Below are 18,934 nucleotides of genomic sequence, written 5' to 3'. Positions count from 1 at the left end.
GCGGAGTAGCGCTGAAAGTCACTTTTCATCATATTCATTAACACGTCTTGCAGACTGCGTCAGACTCTGTCAGTTACAACAAATTGTGCATGTACTTGATTGATTCATAGTCTCCTGTTTGTGTGCTAAAACATGGCCCTATAAGGCTAAATTTACTGTCCTAGAGTATAGATCTTTTCTTTTCTTTTCTCCTTTAATCTTTTATTCCAATAAACATAAATAACTTCTGGCGTTTTGTTTGGATTTGGAGTTGAATTTTCTCTTCAGGGCTTATAAATCAGACACTCTGTTCTTTGTGTTCCGTTCTGAAGGTTGGCAGCCGCTCCTGTTTTTGAAAATTGTCCAAAACGTTCTGGCTATTGTTTGTTCTCCCACTCAAATTAGATTTCATGTCCTCTGGACCACAATGTCGAGATCAGCAGATCTGGCTGCACTCTTTCTGTTGAACTTGGAATAATAAGCACAATGTTATTCAAATAGATTTTAAAGTCTGCAGGAAGTGTTTCCAAACAACTTTCAAACATGTTTAAGTCATGTTAAAATGGATGTTCCCCCCCAAAAAATGATTTGTTTTTCCCTTCATGGTGAGAGCGCTGATACCATCCCCCAGACATTAACATCAGAATCACACAGTGGAAATGAAATGTGCTGACTCAGGATTCTGAAATGACCAGCAGCTCTGACTGTAAGACGAAATATCAGAGCCTTTTACTTCCCTCAGGACTTAAACAGTATCCAGAGGTTGTTGAAACAGCTGTCCTGTAGCATTTATCAACAACTTTAAAGCAGTCCTGATGGGGAAAAAACGAGAGTTTCAATAAAATGTGTGTCATTTCAAAAGCAAACAATATGATATGATAAAGTAGAACGTCAGTGAAGCTTTTTTTTTTTTTTTGCAATAGATGAGTTAGATGTCTTCATTTAATGTCAATTTGCAATCTGTTTGTCTTTTTAATCTTTTATTTTGAAACTCTTGGTGACCTCTGCTCCTGTAAGGTGTTATATAAGTACACACTTCTCTCTCTCTGTAAGGATTACACCTTGTACTCCTCCAGCTGTCCTAACAGGACAAATGTCAGTGTAACTGTAAAACATCTCCCCAGACAGTATACAAAATAATTGACTCTTCTTAAATATATCCGCCACTCAACCTTTATTTATACTTGTTCGATGTTTTTATATAATGATATGAAGCCTATTCAAACCTCATTTAAAAGATAGCTAACAGAGAAATAGGAATCAGAAACAGATTGATAAAAGGTCATTCAAAACCCCCAAAAGTTTTTTATTTTTTTGGCTAATTTGCAACCCCTGTCCCTGGTTATATAATTGTCAGTGCCTGTTTGACCTGACGTGTGTAATAGTTGGTTGTTAAGTTGGCCTGGTCCCAAACAGTTGAGAGATGAGTAATGAGAAAAAATCATGGCATGCATAAACTGCTGTGCTGCTTTTCGAGGTATATGTTGTCTTAAATTATATATTCTGAATGTTATTCAAGGCGATTAAAAGGTTAAATATGTAAGATATTGTTATGATACAGAAGGGAAAAAAACAAAACTGAATCTTCTCAAAACCCAGCTTCAGATTACCATCCCAATGAGAAGTGATACAGGCCTGTAATGCACCCTTAATACACTCCCCTCTCATATCACACCTCACCAAAGAACACTCGGAGCGTCGATATATGACCATAAGAGACCCCACTGCAGCCGCAGAGTCCTCTTTCACCTCCTCCTGGGCCTGTGAACTCTCTGTGTGCAGTCATCTGATCCCCGCTATAGCAGCAAGCAAGAAGCAGTTTCTGACCTCAACTGCCTGTAGTTAGCCTTTTTGCATGTGCATGTAACAGTGTTTCTCATTTTGGTCAAATTCTGCCATTTGTTCCAGTAACACGACCCTGTGCTCAGCTTATTCTGCAAAACCTTCATATTGACCCTTAACTGATTAGCTTACTGTAAGTTTGTAAAGTTTTTGTTTAGATTCAACAAACCTTCAACAATCACTGTGCAGTCCAGGCAGCAAGCCACAGCAAATAGAGAAAGATTACACCAACAAAAAAGAAGCCTGCAGATAACATTTCTTAACTTAACCTTTGATTTCATCTGCATAGACATACCTGTATAAAAGCACAGTTCTAATCATTAAACCATGAAAAGTAAATGATTCTACCAGTGAAACAGACACATTTGGCTTTGGATTTCTGAGTGAGACAAAGAAAGAGGACAGTGAGACTGTGGACACATGAGACAGTGATGGATATAGCAGTTTTTACGGCTTTTAAGTCAAGTCCAAGTCAAATCTGAAATCCCACAAAGTTTTAAGTCTTCACAAGCAAGTATTTTATATTTTACCAATTGACGTGTATACACTTTGAATTCTACTATTTCCTCTCAATATTTAAGGCGTAAAGTCAAAGCTCCCTTCTACTTGATTATGAATCTTGCATTTTTTCTCCCCTAGTCTGTGATGTCTGAGCTTACAGGGTACTTTCAGTCCAGCATTAAAAGGTATTTTCTTTCCTTAAACATAGAGCTTACAACATTTCTTGATATTAAATGGTTGAAGGGGAAATCTTCTCTGTATTGAGCTAAAATCTGACACCTGTCTGACATCACAACTGTCTTTGGAAGACAGCAGTTCAACTCTATAAAAGTGCACGCTCTGCATAAATATACGATCATTTCCAAGTGAGCAAGAATTAGAATCAGAGTTGTGGTTTATTGCCAAGTACATTTAACCAAGGAATTTGTCTTGGTGTATTGGTGCTAAACAATAGTAGAGGAAGTAGAGGAAATAATAAAAGCTAACCAGGTATAATGTTCCACTTATTTGTAGAAGAACCACATAGTGTCAGACCTTATTTCTTACTTAAGGAAACACGTCTGGAGTCTTTCAATTATTTAAGGCCTGGCTGCTGACAAGACTTAACATTGCATGGTTCCCTTTTAAGCCTACAGTCAGATTAAGCCCTACAAAGTCTTAAGCACATCAAGTTTCACAACAAGTTTCATGTGGTCATCTCTGTTGTAAGTCTCAAGTCTGCAGCTCTGGTAAAACAGACTCTTAACAGCTACTATGAGTGTGATTGTGATTGGTTCAGCTCAAGCTCACCTAATCCCTTGAGGACCAAACAACCTCGTCTTGTCTGCTTCTATGTGTTTGGACTGCTGGTATAATTACCATCCAGGCAGTGAGCGACCGGGTGCTAATTGTAAGGTGGACTAGGAACGGACGCTGTTAAAGCGAGTCTGCAAAGACGGTTTCAGCCGTCTGCCATAAAACCCCTTTTCCACTCAAGGACTTACTGCTGTTACAGTACCACTCCCTGAAATCCTCCACCTCTTTATGTCTGCCTTCTTCTTTATATAATTCAGTTTCTGTGTCTAAATTTGTTTGTCTGTTTTTATTAGCTGCCCTCTGATCTCAAACAGAGACTGATGGGGTTGTTTATTAGTCCTCCTTTATCCTCTCTGCAATCTCCTCTCCTCTCCTCCTCTCAAGCCCCTTTAAAACATCAAGCGTTGCATATATTAACCTCACAGCAGACACCTCTCGCTACTAGAAATACATGTAATGCTTATTGCTGCACATATAATGCCTATTATGACTGCTGACTTCTTGCATCAGCTAACCCTGACTTCATGCAGACTTTGTCCTTGGGAGCTGCGAGGAATAATTCCACTCAAAGTTCATTTCAGTGGATTTAATGATTCTCGTTTTTACATGCAGCCTATCTCATCCTTAAGGTATTGATAAGGAGGTGACAGAAATAGAAGAAGGATGAAAATTGCTGCCTCCACACATCGTTTTGCCGCTTCCCCTCTTTCTCTCAAACTCGAACAGATGCACAGAAATTGCCATCGGCCATTAGTGAAGCCAACCAGGCCTCCCGTAACTGAAAGCAGGAACAAAAAGGCTGACCACTGGAGAAGGGCCTAATTAAACAGCAGTCTTTAATGTCAGTCAGCCCCCCCCCCCCCCCCCCCCCCCCCACAGTAGCCCCCAACCACACACGAATGAAAGAATAATGCCTCTTTGAAAAGGAACACGGTTTTATAATCTGAACCGATCTGGCTTATGAAAGAGAAGCACCTTAGCGCAGAAGGCCCACAGGTCACCCTCCATCTCCTCCTTTCTTTTCTCCTTCTCTCCTTCTCTTCTTCCTCTCTTTCTCCTCTCCTCTTCTTCTTCTTCTCTCCGCCTGCTGGGCCCAAAGCCAGGGTTAAGCCAGGATGAACATGGGCAAGTCTGTGACCGCCACCTCCAGCAGGCCCTCCCTCTACCCAGAGGGCGGGTAGTGCTAATTATTCCTGAAGTACACAAACAAAAACACACATTAGCAGCATGTGTGTTGGCATGACCAACCACTGGGCTCATGTGCTTGGTTCATCAGAGCATTTTGAAGGGAGAAGGAGCCAGTTTAATCCAAAGATGGTGGCCAGGGGGTGGGGCTAACATTTGAGAGAAGGGAAAGGGTAAGGATGCTCAGAAGCCTCATTGCCATAGTCGAAAGAATTCCAGGGGAGGGGGGTGGAGGGGGGCTCAAGGGACCAATATGCATCAAACCCCCCCCCCCCCCCCCCCCCCCAATCTCACCTCACCACCACCCACCCCTGAAAACCCTCCCCACCTTATCCCACCCAACCCAGGCGACGGGACCCCCCCGACCGGCAGCAATAAATAGATTCTTTCTCTAACATGCCTAATCCTACTAAACAGCAACAAATCCTATTAGGCCATGAATTATAAATCCTTCTTTACCACCTTTCCACCCACCCACCCACCCCCCCTCCAAACTGGAGAAACCCAATCGCCCTCCTGTCTTCATAACATGCACGCGCATACCCACACACGCACTAACACTCAAGAATGCTGGTCCAGACAGTCAGGAATTGTTAGAGATGGATGTCAATGCATTGGTATGTATGTCTCTACAAATTGCTGATGGATTTGGATTTGGATGTATGGCTCCTGTGTAAAGCTTACTGCTCCCTGCATTTATTTTTGTAATGGAAGATTCAGTGCAGTTATACAAATGTGTACTCGAGCATGCAGGGCTACAGAGGTGCTTGTTTATGCTAAGTTGGTAGAGCAGGAGCCCCATGTATGAAGGGTACAATCCTTGTTGCGCTGGTCTCAGGTTCAGTCCCCAATCCTGACCCTATTTGGTGCACATGTTTCCCCGCTGTGTGTTTGCACCATTTAAAGCTAGGGGAAAACATCACTTTAACAATTTAAGTTATTACCCAAACTTAATGAAAAAAAGTGTTTTGTTTTTTTTTAAGATTTATTTTTGGGCTTTTTGTGCACTCAGTGGAGAGACAAGACAGAGGACAGAGCCAGAATCAGGGAAAGAGAGAGTGAGAAACGACATGCGGAGAATGAGCGACAGGTCGGACCCGAACTCGGCCTGCCCGCCTGGAGGACCACAGCCTTTGCACTAACCACTGCGCCACCAGCGCCCCATGATAAAAAGGTTTAACAGTCAAGGATGAATCCCCGAGTTTGTTGCATGTTTGTTATTGCCCATGAAGCTCAAAGTATAAGCCATTTACTTAGATAAAATTCCAGCCATGTCTGAAAAATCCAGTCCTTAACTTGTCAGGGGTTGCTCTTTCAGACATCTGGAGATTGTCTGCATTTGACTCATTCTCACTTTTGTTTGGTTTAGGCAATCTTTTATTATCCTTGTCTGCCAACGACCTTGCAGGGTAATGTCTGTGCAATTTACAGATAAGTTCAAGGTTGCAGTGCATATATGAAGGGGGGAAGGGGGTATGGGTAAGTATCGTTGATGGCTCCTTCAAACATAGAAAACTTAAAACAAAAAGAAATAGTGGATGGAATGTTTTAGTCATCTTAAAGTTGAGATTGTGACGGCTCAATGACAGGACTTAGCCACACCATCATGCCTCTGTGACATTAACATTGATGGAGAGGCGTAACAATGGTGTAACTTACCAGTCTTGAAAAGGCAATGTAAAAGGGGCTAAAGACATGTGTTGACACTAAGTCAAAGGACAGTGTGTCTGGACTAAAAGTGACAGTCTCGCCATCTCATTGCTGCTAGCTTGCCTAAAAAGTGTATCTTAAAAACACCAAAACACCTTTTCAATAAACAACTAATGAGAGAGGAAAAAAAGCCCTCTGAGAAGAAAACGTGTACCCTGATGCTCTCCTTTACATGCATGCCCACATTACTGACACACCTTAGGCTAAACACTGAGACGAGAGGACAGTCTGGCACCAAGGAGGGGGTTATTAACGCTCAATCTATCCGACTCTCTAATTAGGCTCGCTTTGAAGGCCAGTTACAATCATGTCCTCCTCTTTCGGCTACACCTTAGGCCTGGAAATTTAACCCTCTCAACCTGAATTGAAAAAAGTCTGGACATGTGTATGGGGAAACCCCTGTCCAATGATTTTTTTGGCTGAACTTCGTCCACGTTGTCGATGGCAGGAACAAGAAAATATGAGGATTAAGGGGTGTAACAAGGGAATGTTTTGCAATGACAGTTTTCATCCTGAAAGCCATTCTATTTGTATATTTTTACTACCTGTAAGTATATTTTTTGTTTCTGTGTAACACATTAAAATCTGGGTTCCTTGTGGTTTTCTACTCTTGTAAAAAAGAAAAAAACCTTTTTCCCACGGTTGTAGTTTTTCATTTTCTCGGCTGTCTAACTGGAAAACTCCTCGCCCCAATCTTTAGCTAATTTGGCAGTCAGAGTCGTGTCAAGAAGAGTTCACAAGTCATTAGTCGACTTGTTAGAAGTGCGCTCCTCTCCAATCTTCCCTCCGTGTGGTGGGAAAGAGCTGAGTCTGTCTCTGTTCTCCTAAAAATAATGACAGGTTGTGAGACTCGGCGTCATTAACATTAAACATGGGTGGGACTGTTCTGAGGTCACCAGGATGTCGACCATCTCTCGAGAGGGGTTATTTTCAGTGGTGGGATTCTTCCATGAGCTTTAAGTCAGCAGACTTCTATTCACACGTACCTTTTAGAGGTATGCAGGGATTGTGTGTGTTTGTGTCGGTGAACTAGCACGAGTAACGTAGTTTGTAATGATGAAATTCTAAATTACAGATGCCCTGATAGTTTTTTTTTTCATTTCTGATTCCAAATCTAATACCTCAATTCTCAAAAACAGTAATAAGTTAGACTTAAATGAGAACAGCTGTACACTTTAAACTGTGTATATGTGATATGATACTATTATTTAATATGACCTAGCTCAGAGACTGGACAACAACAACTAAGAATAAACTTCAATAAAAAAGATGTAGGAATGAAGAATGAGACCTTTTTTGTATGTGAAGTTGCTTTATTCATTGTTAATGATCAGTTTTAATAACTGGTTCAGTTGGTTTTGGAAAGGAGGAGACGTCATCTTCTGGTCTTGCATCAGCCAGCGTCCCCGCGACTCTACCCTAAAACTTCCACTTTTATCTCCGCACTAGTTCATGCACTCTGACCTTTTCAGCTTAGATGTGATTAAGGTCCAAAAACAACGCATAAAAAGAAAATATATAAAAAAAAAAAAAAATAGGGTTTGTATTTAAACAGGAAGTGAAGTACCCTTAGATTAAGACAGGACAACGCATCACAAAAATGGTTTGGAAATGCAATTAATTGAATTTAATATTTCTATATATATATGTATATGAACAGTTTCTTGCAAACCTACAGTATCTACCCCCCCCCCCCCCCCCCCCCCACCCTCCCTCTCTCTCTCTGTGGCCACACACATCAAACATGTACTGCGCTCTCTGTTCTCTCTTTGTCATCAGCTCTTAATGGGTACTGGTCTTTGATGTGGCTTGTTTGCTGCCATTGTCTCCAGCATGTCTTGATCAGCGTCCATTGATCTGGTGGGGGGCGACATGAAACCAACTTCAACACTGGCACACACACACACACACACACACACACACACACACACACACACACACACACACACACACACACACACACACACACACACACACACACACATCAAACACACACACGGGGAGTAGGGGAACCATTGAATCAAAAGCCATATTTTACTAGCTGAGGAGTCGCTGCATGAAGCGTAGCAGTTTCTCATGTTCTGAATATGTTATGTTTCACACGAGGTCAGTGAAATACACAATAAAGGATGATCAACAGAGGAGAGCCTAGAGAGGGAGAGTTTAACATACTCAAAGCTTTGGAAAATGACACATTTTTTAAGTGCTGTTGATGCCCCAATGCAGCAGATGAAATATTTTAAACAAAAGAAACCTATAGAGTCATGAAGGGTGAAATATGATGTAATGTTATGTTATGTATTGCCAGATTTTTTGCGAATACCCAGCTTGGGATGTCACACACAGAGGAGTGTAGAGTTACTTATGAAAATGTAGAACTGTGAGTGTACTTATTGCATGCAAACCATTCTTAGTTTATTTTCCCAAATATCAAAAGCCTTCTTGTACAATCCACATGAGGGAGCATTTCTTGCGTTAGGACTGCATCAAACCCCATTCATTTAAAACACTCATTAGCTGGTGTGTGTGTGTGTGTGTGTGTGTGTGTTTGTGTGTGTGTATGGGTGGGTGTTTGCTGTTACAATATATAGGGTCTAAGCAATGTGCCCTGATAATTCCCATCACGACACCCTCTGGCATGCCATCACTTTCACATCAAACATCCCTGAAAGAATGTAGTCGTCTTATCCGTCCAAGATATGATAAAAGGATGTCTGTTTTGAGGAGAACAGAAGAAGAGCACATCTCTTTGATGGACCAAAGCACCAGTCATAAAGCTTATCTCACACACACACACACACACACACACTGATGCACACAAACGCACACAGGGCAGCCGTCTTGCTGGGCCCTGACCGTTGCACATTGATGTCTGAGGCTGCTTTCTCCTGACTGACTCCAAGGTTATTGCATCGCACCATGGAAGCACAGGATATTTGGCGGTCCCCTGCCAGAGGGCCAGGGTGGGAGGGGGAAGTTGCCATTGACAACTTAGTGATCTCCGAAGTGACCATCTGAAAAGAAAAAAAAGGAGAAAACTTATTAAGAGAGACCAGTACAGGGGAGGCCGTGGGGCTAAATCTGTCGCAGCTAGTTTAGTTTTAGTTTTAGTTTAGTTTATTTGCACATTTTTTTGAAAGAAGAGTCAAACAGAAAAGTACAATAGAAAATAAAACACATGTGCAGGTGAGGTAGAAACCCATGAGGGCTTATCTCAAAACCTCACCTTAAGAGATTAAACAAAGTTAAAATAAAATACAGGAAAAATAACAAAGTAAGAATATTTACTATCACAAATAAAATGTACCCAATTGAAAAATTACATACAAACATTGAAAACATAAAAATAGAGCAAAACAGGACATACAGTATGTAAACAATATAACAAAATCAGGACAATTCACTATGTTCACTGTGTTTTCAAGAAACGGACCAGGCCAATTCATGACTCCTGCGATTACAGCTGACTTCCACAGTTGACCTAATGAAGAACAGCGAGTCTGTTGAGAAGAGCCGGGAGTTGGGGTTTAATCCGTAAAACTTAAAAGACCCCACAAACCAGTGTTTCCAATCCAAAATGAATCATACAGTGCAGGACAATGGGAGATATATTGGAGCCGTTGTGGGCGAGATCAGAGGTTTGCTGACTCCAGAGGAATCCCCAGGATACGCTGTGAGTCGAGTCTTGTGCACAGATGAAAAATAAACATTAAGAAGAGAAAAGCGGGAGAGGGAGAAGGGGGGGGGGGGTGGGGAAGGGGGGAAGGGGGGATGAGTAGGAGGCAGAATCAGAGCCAGCAAGTGTTTGAAGGGCAGCATCAGCAGAGAGATGTGGGAATTACATGCCTTCAGTTTCTGTGTGCCAAATGTTTACAGAGAGGAGGGGGGACGGAGGGTGGTTGGCGTTGGACAGTTATTCTTTTATCACACTTAACCCGATGAACATGTGTGCGCATTTGTGTCAAATGCAGGAAACAGGAGGAGGGCGAGGAGGGAGCCCGGGTACAGTTGTTCGACGATCAAAACCGCACATGTTTTTTGTTTCCTACATGTGTTTTCTTTCCCAATTATGCTCCAGCCTCCGAGTTGCAAAGAAAAAAAAAAACACATCCTTCTCCTCATCTCCAATTGCGAGCAGGGGGATGTTAGACTTTTTTTTTTCTCTTCCAGAATAGAGCCTCTTTGCTCTTTCTGTTCGGTATTGTTTGTGTGCGTTTCCTCCTATAGCTCGGGCAGGCCTCGCATTGAGGGCAGCAAAAAAAGAAAAAAGACAGCGGCCCGACGGCCTTTGATGTTCATGTTTTATGGTCCAATGTCAACGCATTGTCTGCTGAGTGCTTTTGTTGTCCCTCTGCCTAATTAAGACCTCAGAGGGACTTGTTGACTCCACAAAGACCCTTGTTTGGGGAGGGGGGGAAGGTTGGTATGTGTGTGTTTTTGTGAGACGAGGGGGTGCATGTGTGTGTGTGTGTGTGTGTGTGTGTGTGTGGGTGTGACTGCTTTGATTTGGACATAGTTATGGAGAAAAAGTTCAAAACAGCAGACAGACACACACATCACCTCCTACATACAAAGGCATAGGCTTTGACATGTGAGGTCATTTGTTTCTTCTTTGAGGGCCGTTTATCTCTAGCTTAGAAGAGAATTTAGCACGCACTTTAACACGCAGTGAATTTATATTTTCTATATTTTGATTCTTATTTTCAAGAATCACCCGTCTGTTTTTAATTTCTGCCATCTTCCTTTGGATGTTGGACAGGTCTAGTGTCAACAGTCTGCTGTTAATCCACCTTCTTAGCAGATACACTGCTGGAACACAAACACACACACATGTAGTCCTGCGGCTTTGATGTCTTTGACAAGAGAAGGCTGAAAGGTCACCTGTCTCTGAGCCATACTGCACATGAAATAGAAGACAGGGAGAGCAGTGGGCACAAATACGAGGGATGTAAGTCCTGCTTAGCCAGCAGTAGAGACCTGTTTTGCAAATTTTTATATCTGAAAAATAAATGCTGTAAATGCAGAATATTGTGCAGAAAGTGCAGAAAATACATTATGAAACAAAGGGTTGTTCAACAGTTTGATATGTTGACCGTCGTAGTGGGCTTTCACTGTCAAACATCTCAACCACACATTGTTGTTTTTTAGAGAAAAGTTGAGAGATATGATTAAATTGAAAATTGAAAAAGAGCATTCAAACCCCAGAATGACAAGCTCAATGTTCCATGAAATAACGGACTAAAAATGTGTTATCATAATCCAACAACAGTCCTTTCTCAGTCTCAAGTGAAAAAAAAAAAAAAAAAAAAAAAAAGTCAATGGTGTTGTGAATCTGTGTGTGGCTCTGTCCATCTGTTATCCAATCCCGGGGACCGATAAAAATCCAGTCCCTCCTCAACACATTCTCATCCTCACATCCTCCAAACATGCAGCCGTCACACGTAGAACATTCAAGGACGTGTTTCTGCATTCATCATGCAGACAAAGAAAACAAATGGGCTGGCAGTAGCTCAGTCTGCAGGGACTTGGGTTGGGAATTGAAGAGTCACCAGTTCAAGTCCCAGCACGGACCAAGTCCAGAAATTAGTCTGGTAGCTGGAAAGGTGCCAGTCCACTTCCTGAGCACTGTTAAGGTGCCCTTAAGCAAGGCACCAAACCCCACAACTTCTCTGGAGGGCTCACTGTGGCCCCCTCACTCTTAGACCTCTCCATTAATGCATGTCCACAGGATGGTGTGTATTTCAGCCTATGTTTGTGTAGCATGTTCATTAAACAGTGTAAAACTGAATTTCACCTCACAGGAATAATAAAGGATAAATTATAAATAAATCACATGAACACCAGAACACAACACAACACACCTTAAAAAAAAAACTAACACAAGTGCACGCCATACAGTCAGTATGGTATGCAAATGTGACTTTGAACGTGTGTGTTGTTTGCATCCTGTGGTTTCTGTTTCTGCGTTTAGCTCCATACCAGTGGGCTTTTTTTTGGTGTTGACACAGATGTGCTGCTTTGAGCCAAAGGGACGTGTGTTTTGGGACTCCTCTCTCTGCAAACAGTGTCTGGTTTTCTTGTTTTTTCACTTTGCACCGTGTTGCAGAAACACATTTGTGAGGGATGAGACAGGCGCTGATGAAGAACGGTTATTAATCTGAGTTAAAAGTGTGCATACCTGTGTTTGTGTATGTTTGCTCTTCTGGGAGGGGCACATGTGGTTTTGTGTTGCCTGGTACACAGATTGTCCATCGATCATTGAATGCAGCATGAGCTGACGACATTAAGCTTATACTGCAGCCTTTCTTTCTTCTCTCTTCTTTTTTTACAACACAGCCTGTCCAAAACAAACCACTTCACATTTTACAGCAAGGAAACATCTGCAGACCTTTATCATCATTGTGTTTCTCTCAGATTAAATCTGTCTCTCTTTTTTTGTGTATGTCACAGGTTGTCCCATGCCCAGAGATCAGCTGTGAAAGTCCTCCGCAGAATGCAGTACTTTGTGGCCAGGAAGAGATTTCAGGTGAGCAAAGACAAATACAGACAGAAACAGAATTCTACGTGGGCAAAAGCTTGGGGATGTAAAGATAAAGAGAGAGACAGATTGAGCGTGGAAGAAGTGTGTTTGTGTACAGGATAAGGAGGGGAGGGGGGGGGGGGGGGGGGGGGGTCCCAAGGGCATATATAAGCTGCAGTACTGCCATCCATGTGCATGTGTGTGTTTGTGTGTAAATGCCTACAACCTGCACCTGCATGTCTTCTTTGTGCTCACTTCAGTTCAGGCGTAGTATCATGGGAAATCTACTAACCTGTCTCTGGGGCTACAGTAGGAATTCACTTACTGTACTGCACTTAAACACACTTAAAATACACACACACACACACACACACACACACACACACACACACACACACACACACACACACAGCAGGACATGGCCTCACATAGCACTGCAGTCGGCAGAATTATGTTAGAAAATTGTGTGCATTAAGTATAACAGTAAAAAAAACATGGCTATCGTTTTCATGCTATATGTTATTGCAGAATGGTTCTTATATTCTTACCGTTTCCAAGTGTTGTTCATGTTTTCAATTATGGCCTAAGTGATGTCAGCTGTGCAGGCTATACTCTGTGTATACCAAGGAGACCCTAAAGAGTTCACCGGGTTCTTTCTGACGCTGCTTGTATCCACGTCACACTAAACAAAGCTGTGAAAGGACCTTAACACGATTGCTTTCTACACACACACACACACAATGAGTTAACAATGAACCCTTTGCACCCAAGGGGGTTGGGGATGTTTTTGTTTTTTTCGGGGGGGACCAAGCAGGAGCGGCACTAGTTGACAATGGCTTTTGTGTCCCTGTGTGTGTGTGTGTGTGTGTGTGTGTGTGTGCGTGTGTGCGTGTGTGTGTGTGTGTGTGTGTGTGTGTGTGCGTACGCCTGTGCGTGTGCATTGATCAACAGCAAGCGCGGAAGCCGTATGATGTGCGAGACGTGATCGAGCAGTATTCCCAGGGTCACCTCAACATGATGGTCCGCATCAAGGAGCTGCAGAGGAGGTGCTGACTTTCACCTTTTTCACACTATTTCTTCCTCAATCTCAGTCTCTGACATTTTGGTCAGTAGTGCAGTAAGACAAGTCATAGTTGAAGAAAGAGGGGGAGGGAGTTCTAGTCAGAAAAAAACAACATCACATTTTAAAGGACAGATCCTGTTGAGCTCAGATCTTTTATGTTTTTACAACCAATTGTTCCAATTACAGTTCCCTAATTGTGAAAATGAGATGTTAGCCTCTTAACCTGGACTAGGGAGCATGTGCAACATTTTACACAAATACAGTAGAAATCAAGTATATCATATATGTCTCCCTGAGTCATTACTGTCAATAATGAGTGAGAAGCTCGAGGCTGTGTTGTTGTCGGAGCCGTGTTAACATGGACAGGACAGGGCTTCCTACCCTTGCGCATAAAAGCTGTTTTAGTCAAGGACTAGAGAAAAGAAGAATAACATACTCACTACTTATTTAAATGACACTCAAGTGTTTTTAGATCAAGGCTGTTCCGTGTCAATTTACAGAACATGCAATGTAAAGCTACGAGCTAACTAAAGAACACTTATATTAGCCAATGCAGGCTTCGGGCGACTGCAGCTCGAGCCAAGGACAATTTTGTCTGCCGCTTGCGCTTGACTCCTTCATGGGAACACGAGTGAAGGAGGGTTGGAGGTGCATCGCTGGAGGAGAACAGAGGCTTTGGAATAGCAGAAGTGTTTCCAAACAGCAGTTTTGGTTTCATGCTGGTGCTTAAAGTCGACATCTACGGGATCAAAAAGTCACTCTCTCAGGAGAAATCCTGTGGCGTTAACTACACCCTGGAGATAGTCCCAAAGTTTGACAATGAGGAGGAGGAGACTCACATACTTATTGTGGAGGGATTTATGCTTTACAACTACGAGCACTTGATTGACATGCTGAACCAACGTTACTTTATTTCCATCCCGTACAAAGAATGCAAAAAGAGGAGGTGCTGGAGGAACTTAAAGATGCCTTGTGTGGCCCATATATTTGAAACTCAAGACTCACTACTTCCTTTAAATATTTAATAGATTTCAAATTGTCAGAATTAGCTTCCTGCCTGCAGCCAACTATTCAGCCAAACCATGTCATAGTATAGTATATGTTTTTATGGGAAATGGGCCATTCTGCAGAAAGAGAACTCTTACTTTTAGAATTAAATTTAAAGTGCTTATGGCACAAACTTGCTGCAAAGCACAGCTTTGTAATTTACCCAAATGTTATTGTTATTATATGAGCATTTGCAGTAAACACATCCTAAAAGTCTGATTTTAACGCAATATAAAAAAGACAAAATATGTGGTTTGTCATGTCTGCCTGGCATTTTGATGCAGTCATATGAAGTGACAGTTTAGGCATGAAAAAAAAAAGCCTTTGGGATTTCTTTTGGTTTCAGGAGAACATGTTGCAAACACAGGTATAGTGTAAAACAACGAGAACAGCAGATAGATATAGAAACTGTTTGTTATAGTTATTTCATTTTGTATTCTTCACACTCTATATTGTTATAAACGTATTAAACAATGTTATAGCTCAAAGCATATTTCTCTCATATCGTGCAGGCCTGCTGTGAGGTGTCACATTGAACACTTGCGTTTGTTGTTAGTCTTGCTCTGCTGATATCATGCTTGGCTGAACTGGGTCAGGAAGACAAAAGGAAGAGTTGATGTCTTCATTGCAAAATGTCTTCATTCAGCTGTCAGTAGTTCACACCTAGCAGTTTCTGTCAGTGGGATCATCCTCCTGCAGAGACATAGTGTAGCAGCCTCTGATTAGTTCCACTGTGCTGGGCTTTGTTGACCTGTAATGAAGTCCAGTCCTCACCAAACTGCAATTTTTTCTGCATTTTTAGGGGAGTTTCTTTTTTTTTTTAGTCTAATCTGCAAACCCTCTCCTATGCAGGAGGTCGGTTAGGTAACAAATTGCGTCAAAGTTATGTAAAACTATCACCTGGACCTCGTAACACAAATTCACAGTAATTCAGCTGAACCACAGTAATGTGCTGTGAAATTCTCAAACCAGCAGGGCATCATAGCATATCTGTAAATCAATCTTTGATTATTTGATGGACAGTAATCCATTAACTACCCACTCTGTAAGAAAGCTTCAAGACTCAATCTCAATGTTTCTAGATTTTGTATTTACATCATGTACAAGCCAAATAAGACTAAAAACAAAACTTACCTTTAAAGATCACTTTTTATGCAAAATAGATTTTACCATGTTTTTCTTACACTAATATGTGCTCTTAGTCTGTGTACAAACCACCCAATTATGAGAAATGTCCATCCTCTCAGTTTTTTACCTGCTCCACTTTTCAGAAAATGTGTGCTCAAATAGGCCATTTGGAGATTTCCCTTTTATGACATCACAAAGGGCAGTAACCCCTCCCCAAGGATGGTGACACTCCCACAGCCAGGTTTTCTTTCTGCCCTCTGAGTCTACCTTCTCATAGTAAATAATTGGGCATGGTGCAAAAAAAAGAAATCCCTTCTAGAAGGGCGAGGTCAGACACAGCTCATTTGCATTTAAAGCTACAGACACAGACACATTTTTGGCGACCACTGAGACTTATTTAAATTTGTTGAAAAGGAGTATAATATGTGCCCTTTACCAGAAAATCCAAAGATAAAGACACTGCACTGCATCAGAAGCACCTATAATGAGTCAACTAGATAATTAAAATAATATTAAAAAATGTGATTGCTACGATGGAAAATCAGCCCAGAATTTTGAGGTGATTTCCCTTCTTTACTACTTTTCTAGATTACTTACTAATGGTCCACAAAAACAAGTATACATAGTTGTTTTTTTTAATTTGACACCTCAGTTAGAAAAATATTTTTTCAGCCATTAAAACATCCATCTAGGTTTTTTTCCACTGTGAAATCAGTGACAGATAAATACTACACAGAGTGGTTGATTTCTTTGAATTCCTATTGGCCTGGCAATTTAACCTGTTATTCTGTTAATACATCTCCTCTGTATCTGCACAGTGTTTTTTAAGTATTTCTCTCTCCTTCCAGGCTTGACGGCACGCTGGGGAAGCCAGGAATGTTTCTTCCAGGTAAACACACAGCAAACACAACAGTCTCCATATGATAGACAGACATCACTCCTCACTGGCTCTTTGTGTTTACACCTCACACATATACAAGCTGTGCCAGACTAAATATGAGAGCCAGAGAGGACCCTGTTTTGTCAAAGTTTAGATTAGGGGGCGTTTCTGTGTGTTTTCTGACTTGTAAAGATGTTACTTTGGGCACCATGTGTTTGCTTGTTTATGTGGATATGAATGTATGGATCCTGTTATTATTTGGTTTTACATTTCATTTCATTTTAATGACACTTTGGAGAACATCAGAGTCAGATATTTACAGATTAATGAGCTAATATATTGAAATCAGTGAGGTTTGATTGATTTGTGTGATTTGATGTAAAATTGAAAGCTGTACTCATCTAATGTTGGAATTGATCATATAGTTCACAAAGTTCGGCTGCTGATGTGAAGCATGACTAACAACGAGCATTAGAATAGAAAAAGTGGAATTCTACTTTCATGCTCATAAGCAGCTGATCTCCTGATGAATTTGATTATTTTTTATACCAATAACAGCTGTATGGCTTGGTAAAAAAATGCCTAAATATATCCTCCCACTACCTGGATTCAGTAATTAAAAATAAGAAGCCCCGTAACTAAAATACAAACTAATGATATAGAATAATCAGTGGGGGGAGGGGGCTCCTGGCAACAGCTTACAAAGCTTTAATTTCATCAGAAAACTGTGTTGGCTGGTGATAAGTATATAAGTTAATCAGTGATACTAATTTATCGAGCAACAAACAACAACAAAAAGTGTCTATGTAACCAACAACAAATGGGCTAACATGAACATAAAAGACCACATTATCAGGATCCTTCTAGTTTAACAACTGTAAGACATAAAAGTTAAGTAGTCATTTTATGATTTTGAAAGAGTTGAAAACTTTATCATTATAATTTTGTGGCCTGTATTGTATTTATATATCAATCAAAAGATTCTCCACTTCAGTTTCCATTGCCAGAACCTCCACTACCATGATTTCTGCTCATTTCCTTGCCTTCCCCTCTCCTCTTTTCTTTTGCTCCAGCTCCAAGCTGTTATAGTAAACATCTTTTAGGCCCATCCTGTCTACTATGACACGGTTCATTTGGACAAGCCCCTGCATTGAGTAAACAGCTTTCAGAGCTCTGTACTTTTCAATTTTGCATACTCTCCAAAGCTACAGCACACCCAATTCACACTCACATCAACACAAAAAAACACAATGAATGAAAAGTTATAGACACACTCTGAATCATGCAACTATACTGTATACAAAATAACGACTGTAGTTGAGGTTTGAAACTTTAGAAAGCGTTTCTCTAACACTGTCGCATGGGAAGTGACGATTCTTTTAGCATGTCTAACCCTCACCTTTTAGGGTCGGATCGGTACGCTTGGCAGCAGAAGGGTAGCAAAAAAAGTAGGACGGTATGGATAGATTGTTTTGATACAGTTCCCGACTTTTGGCTGTGGAAACGCCATTACTGTAAATCTGTGCCGTACCAAATTGAACTGAACCACTTGGTTGAAACGATGTTGAAGAAAATAATGTGCCGCTAAACCATATTCAGGGATTCAGTAAATAAACTTTGAACATTAAGGGTGCAGTTTGATGTCTTTGAAGGGAACATAACTGTTTCTGACATTAATTTATTGTAATATTAAAGTAAAACCTGCAAAAAAGGAACTAAAGCATGCTTTCATTAAGAGCTGTGACCCTTCAGGCAATAACTGCTAAAGAAAAATATAATGTGTGCGTGAGTATATCTTCAATTATCTGAGTGTGACTAAATGCACTTTTCTGCATCTGTTTTAGTGTCCATGCACTTAAAACCCCAACCTTTTTTTTCTCTTTGTCTGTTTCCAGGAAAAGGGGAAGATAAAGAATACCCAACCATCGGTGCACGGCTGATCAGGCTTGAAGATAAGGTAGGCACACTTCTACCTCTCACTGCTTGTGCTTGTGTGTGTGTGTGTGTGTGTGTGTGTGTGTAAGTGTAAGTGAGATGCAGTGATTAGATTAGTCCTGGTATTTAAAGCAGCACTATCTGTGTGTGTCTGCAGTCCTTTTGTGACTCTGTCTACTTGCGTCTCTGATATCAGATGTGTGCGTTTGGTGGACTCTTCGATATGAGCTTGTTGTGGCTGGGATCGGTTCATCTGTACCTACGTAAAACATACACCTGCGTTCCCTGCCCTCCATTTATCAGCATCCAGTCAGGCATGTGTTTTTGCTGCGCTTTTAAAAAAAGTTTT

At 41.2% G+C, this 18,934-nt stretch overlaps 1 protein-coding gene across 4 annotated transcripts in view; it reads left to right on the top strand.

Annotated features, from left to right (window-relative positions):
- kcnq1.2 (potassium voltage-gated channel, KQT-like subfamily, member 1.2) overlaps positions 1-18,934 on the top strand; it is a 178,629-nt gene that overhangs the window by 97,050 nt on the left and 62,645 nt on the right. For all 4 annotated transcript variants that reach the window (XM_065957003.1, XM_065957004.1, XM_029282868.2 and 1 more), the window contains 4 exons: positions 12,463-12,538; positions 13,484-13,578; positions 16,619-16,659; positions 18,546-18,607. In XM_065957003.1, the coding sequence (XP_065813075.1) occupies positions 12,463-12,538; positions 13,484-13,578; positions 16,619-16,659; positions 18,546-18,607 (274 nt within the window). The remainder of the gene's footprint in view (positions 1-12,462; positions 12,539-13,483; positions 13,579-16,618; positions 16,660-18,545; positions 18,608-18,934) is intronic.

This window comes from Labrus bergylta, chromosome 7 (assembly GCF_963930695.1).
Source record: "Labrus bergylta chromosome 7, fLabBer1.1, whole genome shotgun sequence".
NCBI classification, from domain to species: Eukaryota; Metazoa; Chordata; class Actinopteri; order Labriformes; family Labridae; genus Labrus; species Labrus bergylta.
Note: the sequence above shows the minus strand (reverse complement) of the source record. Positions and strands in the feature narration are given on the sequence as shown.